This window comes from Coregonus lavaretus (genome assembly GCF_964263955.1).
Source record: "Coregonus lavaretus genome assembly, chromosome: 6".
NCBI lineage: Eukaryota > Metazoa > Chordata > Actinopteri > Salmoniformes > Salmonidae > Coregonus > Coregonus lavaretus.
The window spans coordinates 38,962,483-38,978,006 of NC_139993.1; the positions used below are offsets into that span (position 1 = coordinate 38,962,483).

At 42.5% G+C, this 15,524-nt stretch overlaps 1 protein-coding gene across 1 annotated transcript in view; it reads right to left on the reverse strand.

Annotated features, from left to right (window-relative positions):
- LOC311131569 (DNA-binding protein RFX2-like) overlaps positions 1-1,497 on the reverse strand; it is a gene marked incomplete at its 5' end in the record, with an annotated part of 34,186 nt that extends 32,689 nt beyond the window's left edge. The window contains one exon of the mRNA XM_084164626.1: positions 1,393-1,497. Within this exon, the coding sequence (XP_084020752.1) occupies positions 1,393-1,497 (105 nt within the window). The remainder of the gene's footprint in view (positions 1-1,392) is intronic.
- Positions 1,498-15,524: the final 14,027 nt, after the last annotated feature.

Consider the following 15,524-nt stretch of genomic DNA (forward strand, 5'->3'; position numbering starts at 1 on the left):
ATTTTTTTTATGTAGATGTTCCAAAGGCGCACATCAGTGGCTTGTATGTGTGGAGGCCTAGAGATGCTAAACGTGTTAATTAACGGTCAATAACCGGCTGACAAAATGTAATGACCGCCACAGCCCTAGTACTGTGAGGTAGAGTTATGGTTGAGTGAGAAAGACCCACTGCGCTGCATGTGAGAGAGTACAGCCTGGTTTTGTGTATTGATTTATTAATGATCCCCATTAGCTGGTGCCAAGGCAGCAGCTACTCTTCCTGGGGTCCAGCAACATTAAGGCAGTTATATACACAATTTAAAATACTAGATTACATTTCATAACACTTTTCACTACACATTGTGTTCCCTCAGGCCACCACTCTACTACCACATACCTATAATACACAATCCATGTGTATGTGTAAGCGTGTGTCTCTTCACAGTCCCCGCTGTTCCATAAGGTGTATTTTTTATCCGTTTTTAAAAATCTGATTCTACGTCTTGCATCAGTTACCTCATGTGGAATAGAGTTCCATGTAGCCATGGCTCTATGTAGTACTGTGCACCTCCCATAGTCTGTTCTTGACTTGGGGATTGTGAAGAGACCTCTGGTGTCTTGTGGGGGTATGCATGGGTGTCCGAGCTGTGTGCTAGTAGTTTAAAAACAGACACCTCGGTGCATTCAGCATGTCAACACTTCTTACAAAAACAAGTAGTGATGAAGTCAATCTCTCCTCCACTTTGAGCCATGAGAGATTTACATGCATATTATTAATGTTAGCTCTCCGTGTACATTTAAGGGCCACGGGGCCTCCCGAGTGGCGCAGCGGTCTAAGGCAATGCATCGCAGTGCTTGAGGCGTCACTACAGATCCGGGTTCGATCCCAGGCTGTGTTGCAGCTGGCTGCGACCGGGAGACCCATGAGACGGCGCACAATTGGTCCAGCGTCATCCGGGTTAGGGGAGGGTTTGGCTGGCCGGGATGTCCTTGTCCCATCACGCTCTAGCGACTCCTGTGGCTACAGTGTTTCCTCCGACACATTGGTGCGGCTGGCTTCCGGGTTAAGCGAGCAGTGTGTCAAGAAGCAGTGCGGCTTGGCAGGGTCATGTTTCGGAGGACGCATGGCTCTCGACCTTTGCCTCTCCGGAGTCCATACGGGAGTTGCAGCGATGGGACTAGACTAACTACCAATTGGATATCACAAAATTGGGGAGAAAAGGGGGTATAAAGTACCAAAACAAAACTAAATACATAAAACATTTAAGGGCCAGCCTTGCTGCCCTGTTCTGAGCCAATTGTAATTTTCCGAGGTCCCTCTTTGTGGCACCTGACCACACGACTGAACAGTTGTCCAGGTGAGACAAAACTAGGGCCTGTAGGACCTGCCTTGTTGATAGTGTAGTAGTTTACCTGTTGTGAGGCTGGGACAGGCTGCACCACGGGGGCCTGGGCGGAGGTGGACGTACGCAGCGCCACACTGGATGACGAATCGGACCCTCCCTCTGAACTCTGCATGCTGGGAACCTACGGGGAGAGAGGGATGAGGAGAGATGGGGGAGTGAGGGAAGAGGAGGAGTGAGCACAAGGATATCCAAGGCAAGAGACAAGACACACAGCCCTGCCAGACAGGACAGGAGAACAGCCAGCATGCATCCCTACTCAGAGCCTGGTCTGCGCATGTGCTGCCATGCCAAACAAATGGCCTTTTCACAGCGTGCCTGAGAGAAGGGCCCGGGCTTTCATATTGCCCAGGAGGGGGTCCAGACCAGGCCCCAGGCCCCTGCCAAGTCACCTCAGAGTCCTAGAGACACCTCACCTCTGGCCTTTATTACTGGAATATTAACAACACTGGTAAAGCCAGCAACACTAAGCAGCTGCTTAGTATAAGTCCAGCTGCTAGGAAAGAAGCAGATTAAAAAGTTGTGGTGAAAACAGTTGAGTATCGTCAGGACTTAGGAGGCCCGGTCCTCCAAACTGTAAACACTCTCTCTCTCCAACATTGGGTGAAAATGTGCACAGCATGGCAAAAGGGAGTGAGGCGAGCTAAAAATGTAGTGACACAAAGGCTCTCTCTTTCAGAGCGAGAAAGAGAGGGAGAGGGGAGAGGGGAGAGGGGAGAGGGAGGGGTTGTTGAGAAGAATGGAACTGCAAGGGGAAACTTTTTTGGGGGGGTAAAAAAACTAAAAAAAACTTTCACAGCCCCTCAAAAGAAGAGAGAAAAAAGATTGAAATGGCAGTGGGGCTCCTACCCCCGCCAGGGCCTGATGATATCCAGTGTTTGTTTCTAATGAGAACTGTTCTCTGGGGGCTCCAATAATCCAGCTGATATCAGGAAATTCCTCAATGCTTTGTAAACGTTTGCCGGTTGCTATGGTGAGGAATCCATGACGACCACCCCTAACTCTGCCCCGCTCTCCTCCCTCCCCCCACTGTGCTGTCCTTTCTCTTATTTATAAAGCTCATGCACAGGAACTTTCAAATGTGGCCACAAAGCAAGGGAGGAGGTGAAGGAGAGAGGAATAAAGAAAGGGGTTGAGGGTCTTGCAGGAGGGAAGAAGGCAGCACACCTCTAGAAGATCGGGAGCTAAAACAAATGCCTAATCAGTCAGCAGACATGGATAAGTATGGAGTGATTTCAGTGCAAAATTAAATTGTATTTGAATTCCATAATTTTGAATTTGTATTATAACACTGAATTTGAATTTTAAAAAATTTGAATTTGCAATGCACAAATTGGATCATTGAATTAAGAAATTTAACTTGCATTTCATTATTTAAAACTGAATGTAATTAATATTGCGTTCAGTTTTCAAATTCAATTTGAATATTCAAATTCAGTATGTATATATTCATTTTCAATACGGTAGATATTGCATTCATTGTCTGTGTATGAAGTTTACAAACTATCATTTCAAGTTCATATATTCAACTTCTCAGATGCATTCAGATTCAGTTCTCTAAATTCAGATTCAAAACCAGAGACAACATCCTTGTTCTTTGCCAGTTAGGAAAGGTAGCGGAGAACAGATAGACTCAAACGCTCTCTGTGGTAAACAGAAGCTTCTGGCGGTTTCTGAAGCCAATGTGGCAAGTTGCGCAAGCTAACTAGCTGCAGTGTCAACCATGTTGCTAGCTAACGTTAGCTAGATCATCCGGTCAGTCCAGCGCAGCATCCTCCCACTCCATTGCTCTCTCTCTCACTCTGTGTGTGTGTGTGTGTCATTGTTTTTATGACAAGGCCTATAAGCACGTCATACAGTCAGTGTATCATCTCAGTACGCTTTTTGTGCCATATTCTAGAAATACATTTTGTGTGTATGTCTTTATTTACAGCTTGTAGTGAAACAACCGAGGGTGAGGAAAATAGGCCAGCCAAGAAATGAAAATACCCTTCAAAGTGGAAAGGAGAGGTTCGCAAGAGAAGGAGGATGGAGGGTAAATCCTACCTTGGCAGGAAAAAGATGATTGAGTCGACTATGGCAATTGATATCTGCACTGTTTGATTATTTATTACCAACACGATTCTTACTTAAATACCTACGTTGATGTTTAATTCCATGCTAAAATGTGTCCGATTTTCATACTACCGTAGTAATATGATTGATAGTGAAATTTCGATATTGATTGTTGTTTGACTGTTGTAATACTTACATTTCATTCTGAGTGAAAAATTAAACATTCACCGTCACATGTACTTGAAAGTTGTTGTCCTTTTTGTTTGTTGTCATAGCTTACCAGAAGGTGTAAAAAATTACTAAACTAAATTTGTAACTAGTACTTTGTTTTCTGACCAGATACTTTTTCACTCAAGTGGTTTCTTAAGAGGGCTACTTTTACTTGAGTAAATTACAATATAAGTAACGGTACTTTTACTTAAGTACAGATTTAAGGTACTCTACCCACCTCTGCAATTTTATTTTATTTTATTTTATATATAGCGTGAGCATCTACACTGGAGAAAAGTTGATCGTTCTACAGTTGGCCTACATCTGTCAATCAACTGATGGCCCAAATCAGCTCATCAACTCAACCAGGGTAATAAACAGTTAATTATTGGTTTTCACACGGGTAGCCTACAGAATGTAGCCTATAGGAATATAATCAAATAACAAGCGGCCTATTGCAACAATCAATGGCACTAGATTATCGAAAGCTGATGTCTCGTTAAACCCTTAATAGCACACAGCTGATCTCAATTGCAACCATTATTGGTCACTTCATTACCGCTCCCTAAAAGATGTTACCTTAGTTAGAGATCTGTACATAATGAGGAGATGCTCATGTCTCCGCCCTAACAATTAGGGTTGGTAGGTATCCAGATTTTCATACCGTCATTCAGTTTCTGTACCAAACCGGGGTATACGGTATTACCGAATGTGCACACAAGGGGCGCTATAAAAATACATTTTTTTATGTACGCACAAAACTATTTAGGCAACAGGGATCTTGATCCAGGAGGGGATTGAATGTCTCGGCTGTACCAAGAAGCTTGATCTTGACATCTAACCACTTAGCTAGCAAGTTAGCAAATCAAATGCATAGCTGGAGCCCTGAGCTGGATAAAATTGGACATCTTAGATTTCTTATAGTTATACCTCACTTATAAGTAGTGGCGTAGCACGCACCCGCAGGCCCTGCAAGGCGGGGGTGCCCCCAACCCCCCCAAAACCAAAAAAACACAGTGCATTCGGAAAGTATTCAGACCCCTTCAATTTTTCCACATTTTGTTACGTTACAACCTTATTCTAAAATTGATTAAATAGTTTTTTTATTCTCATCAATCTACACACAATACCCCATAATGACAAAGCAAAAACCGTTTTTTTATAAAAATTTATAAAATAATTAAAACAGAAATATTACATTTTCATAAGTATTCAGACCATTTACTCAGTACTTTGTTGAAGCACCTTTAGCAGCGATTACAGCCTTGAGTCTTCTTGGGTATGACGCTACAAGCTTGGCACACCTGTATTTGGGTTGTTTCTCCCATTCTTCTCTGCAGATCCTCTCAAGCTCTGTCAGGTTGGATGGGGAGCATCGCTGCACAGCTATTTTCAGGTCTCTCCAGAGATGTTTGATCGGGTTCAATTCCGGGCTCTGACTGGGCCACTCAAGGACATTCAGAGACTTGTCCCGAAGCCACTCCTGCGTTGTCTTGGCTGTGTGTTCACGGTCTTGTCCTGTTGGAAGGTGAACCTTCTCCCCAGTCTGAGGTCCTGAGCGCTCTGGAGCAGGTTTTCATCAAGGATCTCTCTGTACTTTGCTCCATTCATCTTTCCCTTCATCCTGACTAGTCTCCCAGTCCCTGCCGCAGCATGATGCTGCCACCACCATGCTTCACTGTAGGGATGGTGCCAGGTTACCTCCAGACGTGGCACCTCGCATTCAGGCCAAAGAGTTCAATCTTGGTTTCATCAGACCAGAGAATCTTCTTTCTCATTGTCTGAGTCCTTTAGGTGCCTTTTGGCAAACTCCAAGCGGGCTGTCATGTGCCTTTTACTGAGGAGTGGCTTCCATCTGGCAACTCTACCATAAAGGCCTGATTGGTGGAGTGCTGCAGAGATGGTTGTCCTTCTGGAAGGTTCTCCCATCTCCACAGAGGAACTGGAGCTCTGTCAGTGACCATCGGGATCTTGGTCACCTACCTGAACAAGGCCCTTTTCCCCCGATTGCTCAGTTTCGCCAGGTGGCCAGCTCTAGGAAGAGTCTTGGTTGTTCTAAACTTCTTAAGAATGATGAGGCCACTGTGTTCTTGGGGACCTTCAATGCTGCAGACATTTTTTGGCACCCTTACCCAGATCTGTGCCTTGACACAATCCTGTCTCGGAGCCCTACGGACAATTCATTCGACCACATGGCTTGGTTTTTGCTCTGACATGCACTGTTCTCTGTGGGACCTTTCATTTTTAATAAATTAGCAAACATTTCTAAAAACCTGTTTTTGCTTTGTCATTATGGGGAATTGATGAGGACAAAAACAATTTAATCAATTTTAGAATAAGGCTGTAACGTAACAAAATGTGGAAAAAGTGAAGGGGTCTGAATACTTTCCGAATGCTACCTACCTACCTACACCCCTTCAAATTATTAGATTCGGCTATTTCAGCCAAACCCATTGCCGACAGGTGTATAAATTCGAGCACACCGCCATGCAATCTCCATAGACAAACATTGGCAGTAGAATGGCCTTACTGAAGAGCTCAGTGACTTTCAACGTGGCACCGTCATAGGATGCCACCTTTCTGCCCTGCTAGAGCTGCCGCGGTCAACTGTAAGTGCTGTTATTGTGAAGTGGAAACTTCTAGGAGCAACAACGGCTCAGCCGCGAAGTGGTAGGCCACACAAGCGCACAGAACGGGACCGCCAATGTGCTGAAGCGTGTAGCGCGTAAAAATCATCTGTCCTCAGTTGCAACACTCACTCCTGAGTTCCAAACTGCCTCTGGAAGCAACGTCAGCACAATAACTGTTAGTCGGGAGCTTCATGAAATGGGTTTACATGGCCGAGCAGCCACACACAAGCCTAAGTAAAAAATATACATCTTTATGATTCTGGGGGTCAATTACCTTGTGTCAAGCCATGGAAATGTCATAAGCAAGATGAGTTTGCCGTTAGTGAAGAGATTAAAAACATTAATTCTATCAAGACACGAGCAGTGCTAATGACAACAGCTGGAGTGCACCTGATTTGTAGGGCTAAGCATGAATAGTCATTGAAAATTGTGAAAAACATCACTACATTCCCATTAAAGTGAGTTGAGAAAATTATGGTTAATCTAGTTTATGTGATAAAATATGGTGTCTCTAGATCTATCGATCTCTGAGTGATTAGGGAATATATATACAGTACCAGTCAAAAGTTTGGAAACGCCTACTCATTCAAGGGTTTTTCTTTATTTTTACTATTTTCTACATTGTAGAATAATAGTGAAGACATCAAAACTATGAAATAATACATATGGAATCATGTAGTAACCCAAAAAGTGTTAAACAAATCAAAATATATTTCAAATAGCCACCCTTCGCCTTGATGACAGCTTTGCACACTCTTGGCATTCTCTAAACCAGCTTCATGAGGAAGTCACCTGGAATGCATTTAAATTAACAGGTGTGCCTTCTTAAAAGTTAATTTGTGTAATTTCTTTCCTTCTTAATGCGTTTGAGCCAATCAGTTGTGTTGTGACAAGTATGGGGGGGTATACAGAAAATGGTATTTTACCAAATAGGGCTAAGTCCATATTATGGTAAGAGCAGCTCAAATAAGCAAAGAGAAACAACAGTCCATCATTACTTTAAGACATGAAGGTCAGTCAATACGGAAAATACAATTTCAAGAACTTTTAAAGTTTCTTCAAGTGCAGTCAGAAAAACAATCAAGCGCTATGATGAAACTGGCTCTCATGAGGACCGCCACAGGAATGGAAGACCCAGAGTTGCCTCTGCTGCAGAGGATAAGTTCATTAGCGTTACCAGTCTCAGAAATTGCAGCCCAAATAATTACTTCACAGAGTTCAAGTAACAGACACACTGTGTGAAGCAGGCCTTCATGGTCAAAGGACACCAATAACAAGAAGAGACCTGCTTGGGCCAAGAAACACGAGCAATGGACATTGGACCGGTGGAAATGTGTCCTTTGGTCTGGAGTCCAAATTGGAGATTTTTAGTTCCAACTGCCGTGTCTTTGTGACATGCGGTGTGGGTGAACGGATGATCTCTGCATGTGTAGTTCCCACCGTAAAGCATGGAGGAGGTGGTGTTATGGTGTGGGGGTGCTTTGCTGGTGACACTGTGATTCATTTAGAATTCAAGGCACACTTAACCAGCATGGCTACCACAGCATTCTGCAGCGATACGCCATCCCATCTGGTTTGGGCTTCGTGGGACTATCATTTGTTTTTCAACAGGACAATGACCCAACACACCTCTAGGCTGTGTAAGGGCTATTTTACCAAGAAGGACAGTGATGGAGTGCTGCATCAGATGACCTGGCCTCCACAATCCCCAGACCTCAACCCAATTGAGATGGTTTGGGATGAGTCGGACGGCAGAGTGAAGGAAAAGCAGCCAACAAGTGCTCAGCATATGTGGGAACTCCTTCAAGATTGTTGGAAAAGCATTCCAGGTGAAGCTGGTTGAGAGAATGCCAAGAATGTGCAAAGCTGTCAAGGCAAAGGGTGGCTATTTGAAGAATCTCAAATACAAAATATATTTTGATTTGTTTAACACTTTTTTCGTTACATGATTCCATATGTGTTATTTCATAGTTTTGATGTCTTCACTATTACTCTACAATGTAGAAAATAGTAAAAATAAAGAAAACCCCTTGAATGAGTAGGTGTCCAAACTTTTGACTGGTACTAATATCAGAGGGGGCTGCACGTGACAGAAGTTTTGTGACATTTTAAAGAGGTTACACAGAGAAGGACTTGGCTTTGTCTTCTCAAACAGCTTTACAGTGGGGGAAAAAAGTATTTAGTCAGCCACCAATTGTGCAAGTTCTCCCACTTAAAAAGATGCTCCAACGGTTGTCACCTTCTCACCACCTTCTAATCGCACCAACGGTTGTCACCTTCTCACCAAGCTGCTTGGCGATGGTCTTGTAGCCCATTCCAGCCTTGTGTAGGTCTACAATCTTGTCCCTGACATCCTTGGAGAGCTCTTTGGGCCATGGTGGATAGTTTGGAATCTGATTGATTGATTGCTTCTGTGGACAGGTGTCTTTTATACAGGTAACAAACTGAGATTAGGAGCACTCCCTTTAAGAGTGTGCTCGTAATCTCAGCTCGTTACCTGTATAAAAGACACCTGGGAGCCAGAACTCTTTCTGATTGATAGGGGGTCAAATTCTTATTTCCCTCATTAAAATGCAAATCAATTCATAACATTTTTGACATGCGTTTTTCTGGATTTTTTTGTTGTTATTCTGTCTCTCACTGTTCAAATAAACCTACCATTACAATTATAGACAGATCATTTCTTTGTCAGTGGGCAAACTTACAAAATCAGCAGGGGATCAAATACTTTTTTCCCTCAATGTACACACACACACGTTCAAAAGTTTGGGGTCACTTAGAAATGTCCTTATTTTCCATGAAAACATACATGAAATGAGTTTGAATAGGAAATATTGCAAAATGCATAGGAAATGTAGTCATTGACAAGGTTAGAAATAATGATTTTTAATATAAATAATAATTCTGTCCTTCAAACTTAGCTTTCGTCAAAGAATTCTCCATTTGCAGCAATTACAGCCTTGCAGACCTTTGGCATTCTAGTTGTCAATTTGTTGAGGTAATCTGAAGAGATTTCACCCCATGCTTCCTGAAGCACCTCCCACAAGTTGGATTGGCTTGATGGGCACTTCTTACGTACCATACGGTCAAGCTGCTCCCACAACAGCTCAGAGTGCTGGCCACTACATTATAGACAGAATACCAGCTGACTGCTTCTTCCCTAAATAGTTATTGCATAGCTGGGAGCTGTGCTTTGGGTCATTGTCCTGTTGTAAGAGGAAATTGTCTCCAATCAAGCGCCGTCCACAGGGTATGGCATGGTTTTGCAAAATGGAGTGATAGCCTTCCTTCTTCAAGATCCCTTTTACCCTGTACAAATCTCCCACTTTACCACCACCAAAGCTCCCCCAGACCATCACATTGCTTCCACCATGCTTGACAGATGGCATCAAGCACTCCTCCAGCATCTTTTCATTTGGTCTGCGTCTCACAAATGTTCTTCTTTGTGATCCGAACACCTCAAACTTCGATTCGTCTGTCCATAACACTTTTTTCCAATCTTCCTCTGTCCAGTGTCTGTGTTCTTTTGCCCATCTTAATCTTCTCTTTTTATTGGCCAGTCTGAGATATGGCTTTTTCTTTGCAACTCGGCCTAGAAGGTCAGCATCCCGGAGTCACCTCTTCACTGTTGATGTTGAGACTGGTGTTTTGCGGGTACTATTTAATGAAACTGCCAGTTGAGGACCTGTGAGGCACCTGTTTCTCAAACTAGACACTAATGTATTTGTCCTCTTGCACAGTTGTTCACCGGGGCCTCCCACTCCTCTTTCTATTCTGGTTAGAGCCAGTTTGCGCTGTTCTGTGAAGGGAGTACTACACAGCGTTGTACGAGATCTTCAGTTTCTTGGCAATTTCTCGCATGGAATAGCCTTCATGTCTCGGAACAAGAATAGACTGACGAGCTTCAGAAGAAAGTTCTTTGTTTCTGGCCATTTTGAGCCTGTAATCGAACCCACAATTGCTGATGCTCCAGATACTCAACTAGTCTCAAGAAAGCCAGTTTTATTGCTTCTTTAAATCAGCACAACAGTTTTCAGCTGTGGTAACATAATTGAAAAAGGGTTTTCTAATGATCAATTAGCCTTTTAAAATGATAAACTTGGATTAGCAAACACAACGTGCCATTGGAACACAGGACTGATGGTTGCTGATAATGGGCCTCTGTATGCCTATGTAGATATTCCATTAAAAATCAGCCGTTTCCAGCTACAATAGCCATTTACAACATTAACAATGTCTACACTGTATTTCTGATCAATTTGATGTTATTTTAAATGGTTAAAAAAATTGCTTTTCTTTCGAAAACAAGGACATTTCTAAGTGACCAAACTTTTGAACAGTAGTGTATACATATTCAATTAAATTGAATTTTAATTAGATTCAGTTTCAAGTCATGAAAGTTCAATTTATGAATTTATATATTCAATTTGTGCATTACTAATTCAATATCCTAATACAAAATTTTTTTGAATTCAAATACAATCCATTGGCACTGAAATCAAATTCAAATACAATTTCTGTTGGCACTGAAATCGCTCCTTAGACATGCCACTGCCATTACTTATTAATCCTCAGGTCAGTCAGTCGCCAGGAGGAGCTGCCTTAAAGTGGAACTGCCAGCGTTTTAGCAACATGAAATCTTAGTAAAATCTGTTCATATACACCCCCAGGAAAAATATGACCGCTTTATTTTACATTTTCTGACACGCGAGCACTTAGATATGGTAATTTTCACGTTTTCATAAATTCATAGAATGTTTGGGAATGATGTAGTTTAAGGCATTTATAAAAATTCTATAGCGTGCGTTTGGACAATTAATAGACACTGTAGTAAATAAAACCATCTGTCTCATCCAGGACCGGAGACTACGCAGACCAGTGCACCAGAGTCAATCAGAGCTACAATACAAATAAGCCATTTACCACACGGGCCTGCCATTATTCACTTTGAACTGGACTGTGTGTTTGCAGGCAGTAGCAACAGCGCGACTTCAGATCATTAGAACGCATTCACCAAAAGCCACAAAATACACATGAATGGATTTCTGCAAATATGAAAATACCACGGGAGTCCTCATATATATATGGGAACTTATACAGTCCTATTGATCAAACAACCATGGAAAGGTAGGCTCTCACCCTCATTTATGCACATCAACAACAAGATCAACAACTAAATGCTAGCCAGAGCGAGATGAGCTAGAATTTAACCAGGGAACATTCGATAAACCCTCTCAAACTTTTTCAGCTAATTGGCCATTAAAATTGCACTAATAAACAATGGGGAATAGTAGCCTGCTCATCCTTCTGCAGCTTGCCTGCCAATGCATGCTTGTCCCAAACCACGTTTTGACAACTGAATGGGAACTTGCCTGCCCGCCCATTTGATCGATGCCAAATACTTTTGATTTACAACTAAGGGTGCGTTCGTAAATTGCCTCCAGTGTGTCAGAGTGCGCTGCGTCGTTCATAAATTGAGCGTTGTCAGATTGTCTGTTCGTAGATTTAGAGCGTTTCGCTCTCCGAGCGTTCAGAGCGCACACTGCACTATTGACACTGGACACTCTGGCCGAGAAGTAGGGTTAAACCGAGCGTTCCTCACAACGGCAGTCAATCCCCAAGCTAACTGGCTAAAGTTGGCTAGCAACTTCCAGACACAAATGAGAGAACACCTCACTGACCATTTTACTCGCCCTAGCAGAGCTGGTTAGGCTGTTTACATTACGTAGTCACTAACGTTATCTAGAGCTTTAGTGACTAACTGTGCTGCTGGCAACAATTTAATTACTCTTTTTGCCAACGTTTACTGACACCGGACATATTCAGCGGGTGTTGCGTGTTCGTAAATTCATTAGTTATTCTGCGCTCTGGCACACTCAGACGAGAGAGCTCTGAAATCAGAGTAGATAGCATATCTCTTGTGTTCGTAAATTCACTCTGGCTAACTGGATAACAGTCGTTAAAGGTCAGCATAGGTAGCTAGCAAAGCGATTCACATTTCTTGCCAGCTAACCAAATGACACCTGCATCTGTAGCTGTAGCCACCAAAAAAACCATATGAGGGGAAGAAGTCGGTCACTCACCCACTCCTTCAATGACATGGCATCCTCCCAGCAGCTAGCTAGCGTTAGGCTCCGTGTTATTAGCTTGCTAAATAGCTACATAAATAGATACACCTGCCTATTAGCCATGTTATGATTGACTTGTGATCATTGCCCTTGCTAATTTGATTGTATTGACATTCCCAGCCTTAGTTACATTCGTTTGTTTTTGTCCAAAATGTTGAGTCATTGAAACTGAAACAGTGCATCCCAAATGGGTGGAGGCAGCAAACAATGTATCAGGCCAGCTATGATTTACAACCTGATAGCAATATTTTGTGTACTACCATGAAAAGTTATTGGTGAATTATATTAAATCACGGATTGAACTGCATCCATCTATTCTGCCAACAATGCGTTATGGAATTTTTTGTCAAACAGAACCAATTTTTAAAACCTCTTATAAAGCTAGTTTTGTAGCATAAACTAGGAATTTTATATTTTTGACTGATATGATTGTCGGTTTGTTTCATACCTGCAAAGTAGTTAAACCGCTGTCAGTTCCACTTTAAAACAAGGCCACCATACCAGGCAGGCACAGGCTGAATTAGGAAAATAATTTTACACACTGATAAACACTCCCTACATATAGGCTACAATTACTGCAATAAAAGCCCTATCATTACACAGGATAATAATACACAAAGCTTTATCATATCTACCATAATCAAAGCTCATATGTAAACAGTAACACTGCTTGCTGCCGGTTAGATCAGTACTACACTGCCTGAAGCATGAATAGCTTACATTAACAGGCGGCTTTTAATACGGTTTGATTAGACCGTCATTAATAATGATTTAATCAAGATAGTGGGTGGGCAACAGGTGCTGTTCAGCTCTTCCTCTGCTCAAACACCCCCAGCACTTTAAATGCCAGTATTTCTTACAAATCTGTTATGACACTTAAGAGACTCGTTCTAATAGCATTCAACAGTGAGTGAATGTAAAATGCCGATTGCTTATATACTGGTGGCAAATTGCTTCAGAGCTGTACACCAAGTTAAAGACTGATGGCAAATAATAGATTAACATTAGGGCATGAGGACAATTAGTTGTGAGCAACACCATACCTAGGCTAATCAAACAACAAATTGTGAAACATGATTGTGAAATGTTATTTTTTCACCACAACAGACCGAGCCGGGTGTGCTACTGACATTTTCCACACAGGAGGATTGGCTGTCTAGATGAGTAATAGCCTCAATGGTGGAGCTGATGTTGAAATTCTTCAAAAACTTTAGGCTGGCATGTGTCAATCGTTTTCTAACCATTGATCAAATAGGGACTCACTCAATATACAGTGGGGGGAAAAAGTATTTAGTCAGCCACCAATTGTGCAAGTTCTCCCACTTAAAAAGATGAGAGAGGCCTGTAATTTTCATCATAGGTACACGTCAACTATGACAGACAAAATGAGAAGAAAAAAAATCCAGAAAATCACATTGTAGGATTTTTTATGAATTTATTTGCAAATTATGGTGGAAAATAAGTATTTGGTCAATAACAAAAGTTTCTCAATACTTTGTTATATACCCTTTGTTGGCAATGACACAGGTCAAACGTTTTCTGTAAGTCTTCACAAGGTTTTCACACACTGTTGCTGGTATTTTGGCCCATTCCTCCATGCAGATCTCCTCTAGAGCAGTGATGTTTTGGGGCTGTCGCTGGGCAACACAGACTTTCAACTCCCTCCAAAGATTTTCTATGGGGTTGAGATCTGGAGACTGGCTAGGCCACTCCAGGACCTTGAAATGCTTCTTACGAAGCCACTCCTTCGTTGCCCAGGCGGTGTGTTTGGGATCATTGTCATGCTGAAAGACCCAGCCACGTTTCATCTTCAATGCCCTTGCTGATGGAAGGAGGTTTTCACTCAAAATCTCACGATACATGGCCCCATTCATTCTTTCCTTTACACGGATCAGTCGTCCTGATCCCTTTGCAGAAAAACAGCCCCAAAGCATGATGTTTCCACCCCCATGCTTCACAGTAGGTATGCTGTTCTTTGGATGCAACTCAGCATTCTTTGTCCTCCAAACACAACGAGTTGAGTTTTTACCAAAAAGCTCTATTTTGGTTTCATCTGACCATATGACATTCTCCCAATCCTCTTCTGGATCATCCAAATGCACTCTAGCAAACTTCAGACGGGCCTGGACATGTACTGGCTTAAGCAGGGGGACACGTCTGGCACTGCAGGATTTGAGTTCCTGGCGGCGTAGTGTGTTACTGATGGTAGGCTTTGTTACTTTGGTCCCAGCTCTCTGCAGGTCATTCACTAGGTCCCCCCGTGTGGTTCTGGGATTTTTGCTCACCGTTCTTGTGATCATTTTGACCCCACGGGGTGAGATCTTGCGTGGAGCCCCAGATCGAGGGAGATTATCAGTGGTCTTGTATGTCTTCCATTTCCTAATAATTGCTCCCACAGTTGATTTCTTCAAACCAAGCTGCTTACCTATTGCAGATTCAGTCTTCCCAGCCTGGTGCAGGTCTACAATTTTGTTTCTGGTGTCCTTTGACAGCTCTTTGGTCTTGGCCATAGTGGAGTTTGGAGTGTGACTGTTTGAGGTTGTGGACAGGTGTCTTTTATACTGATAACAAGTTCAAACAGGTGCCATTAATACAGGTAACGAGTGGAGGACAGAGGAGCCTCTTAAAGAAGAAGTTACAGGTCTGTGAGAGCCAGAAATCTTGCTTGTTTGTAGGTGACCAAATACTTATTTTCCACCATAATTTGCAAATAAATTCATTAAAAATCCTACAATGTGATTTTCTGGATTTTTTTTCTCAATGTCTGTCATAGTTGACGTGTACCTATGATGAAAATTACAGGCCTCTCATCTTTTTAAGTGGGAGAACTTGCACAATTGGTGGCTGACTAAATACTTTTTTCCCCCACTGTAAAGCTGTTTGAGACGACAAAGCCAAGTCCTTCTCTGTGTAACCTCTCTAAACAGTCACAAACAACTTCTGTCACGTGCAGCCCCCTCTGGTCCCTCTCAAATGTATTTGTCAGAGAGGAGGCAAAATTAACACCATTCTGTAAGGGTCCAGAGTAGACCCTAGAGACAGACAATCCTCCTTTGTCCATTTCTTGCATTATTCCTTGTGGCAAAGCAAATAATCGCAGAACTCATTTAGGATTTTCT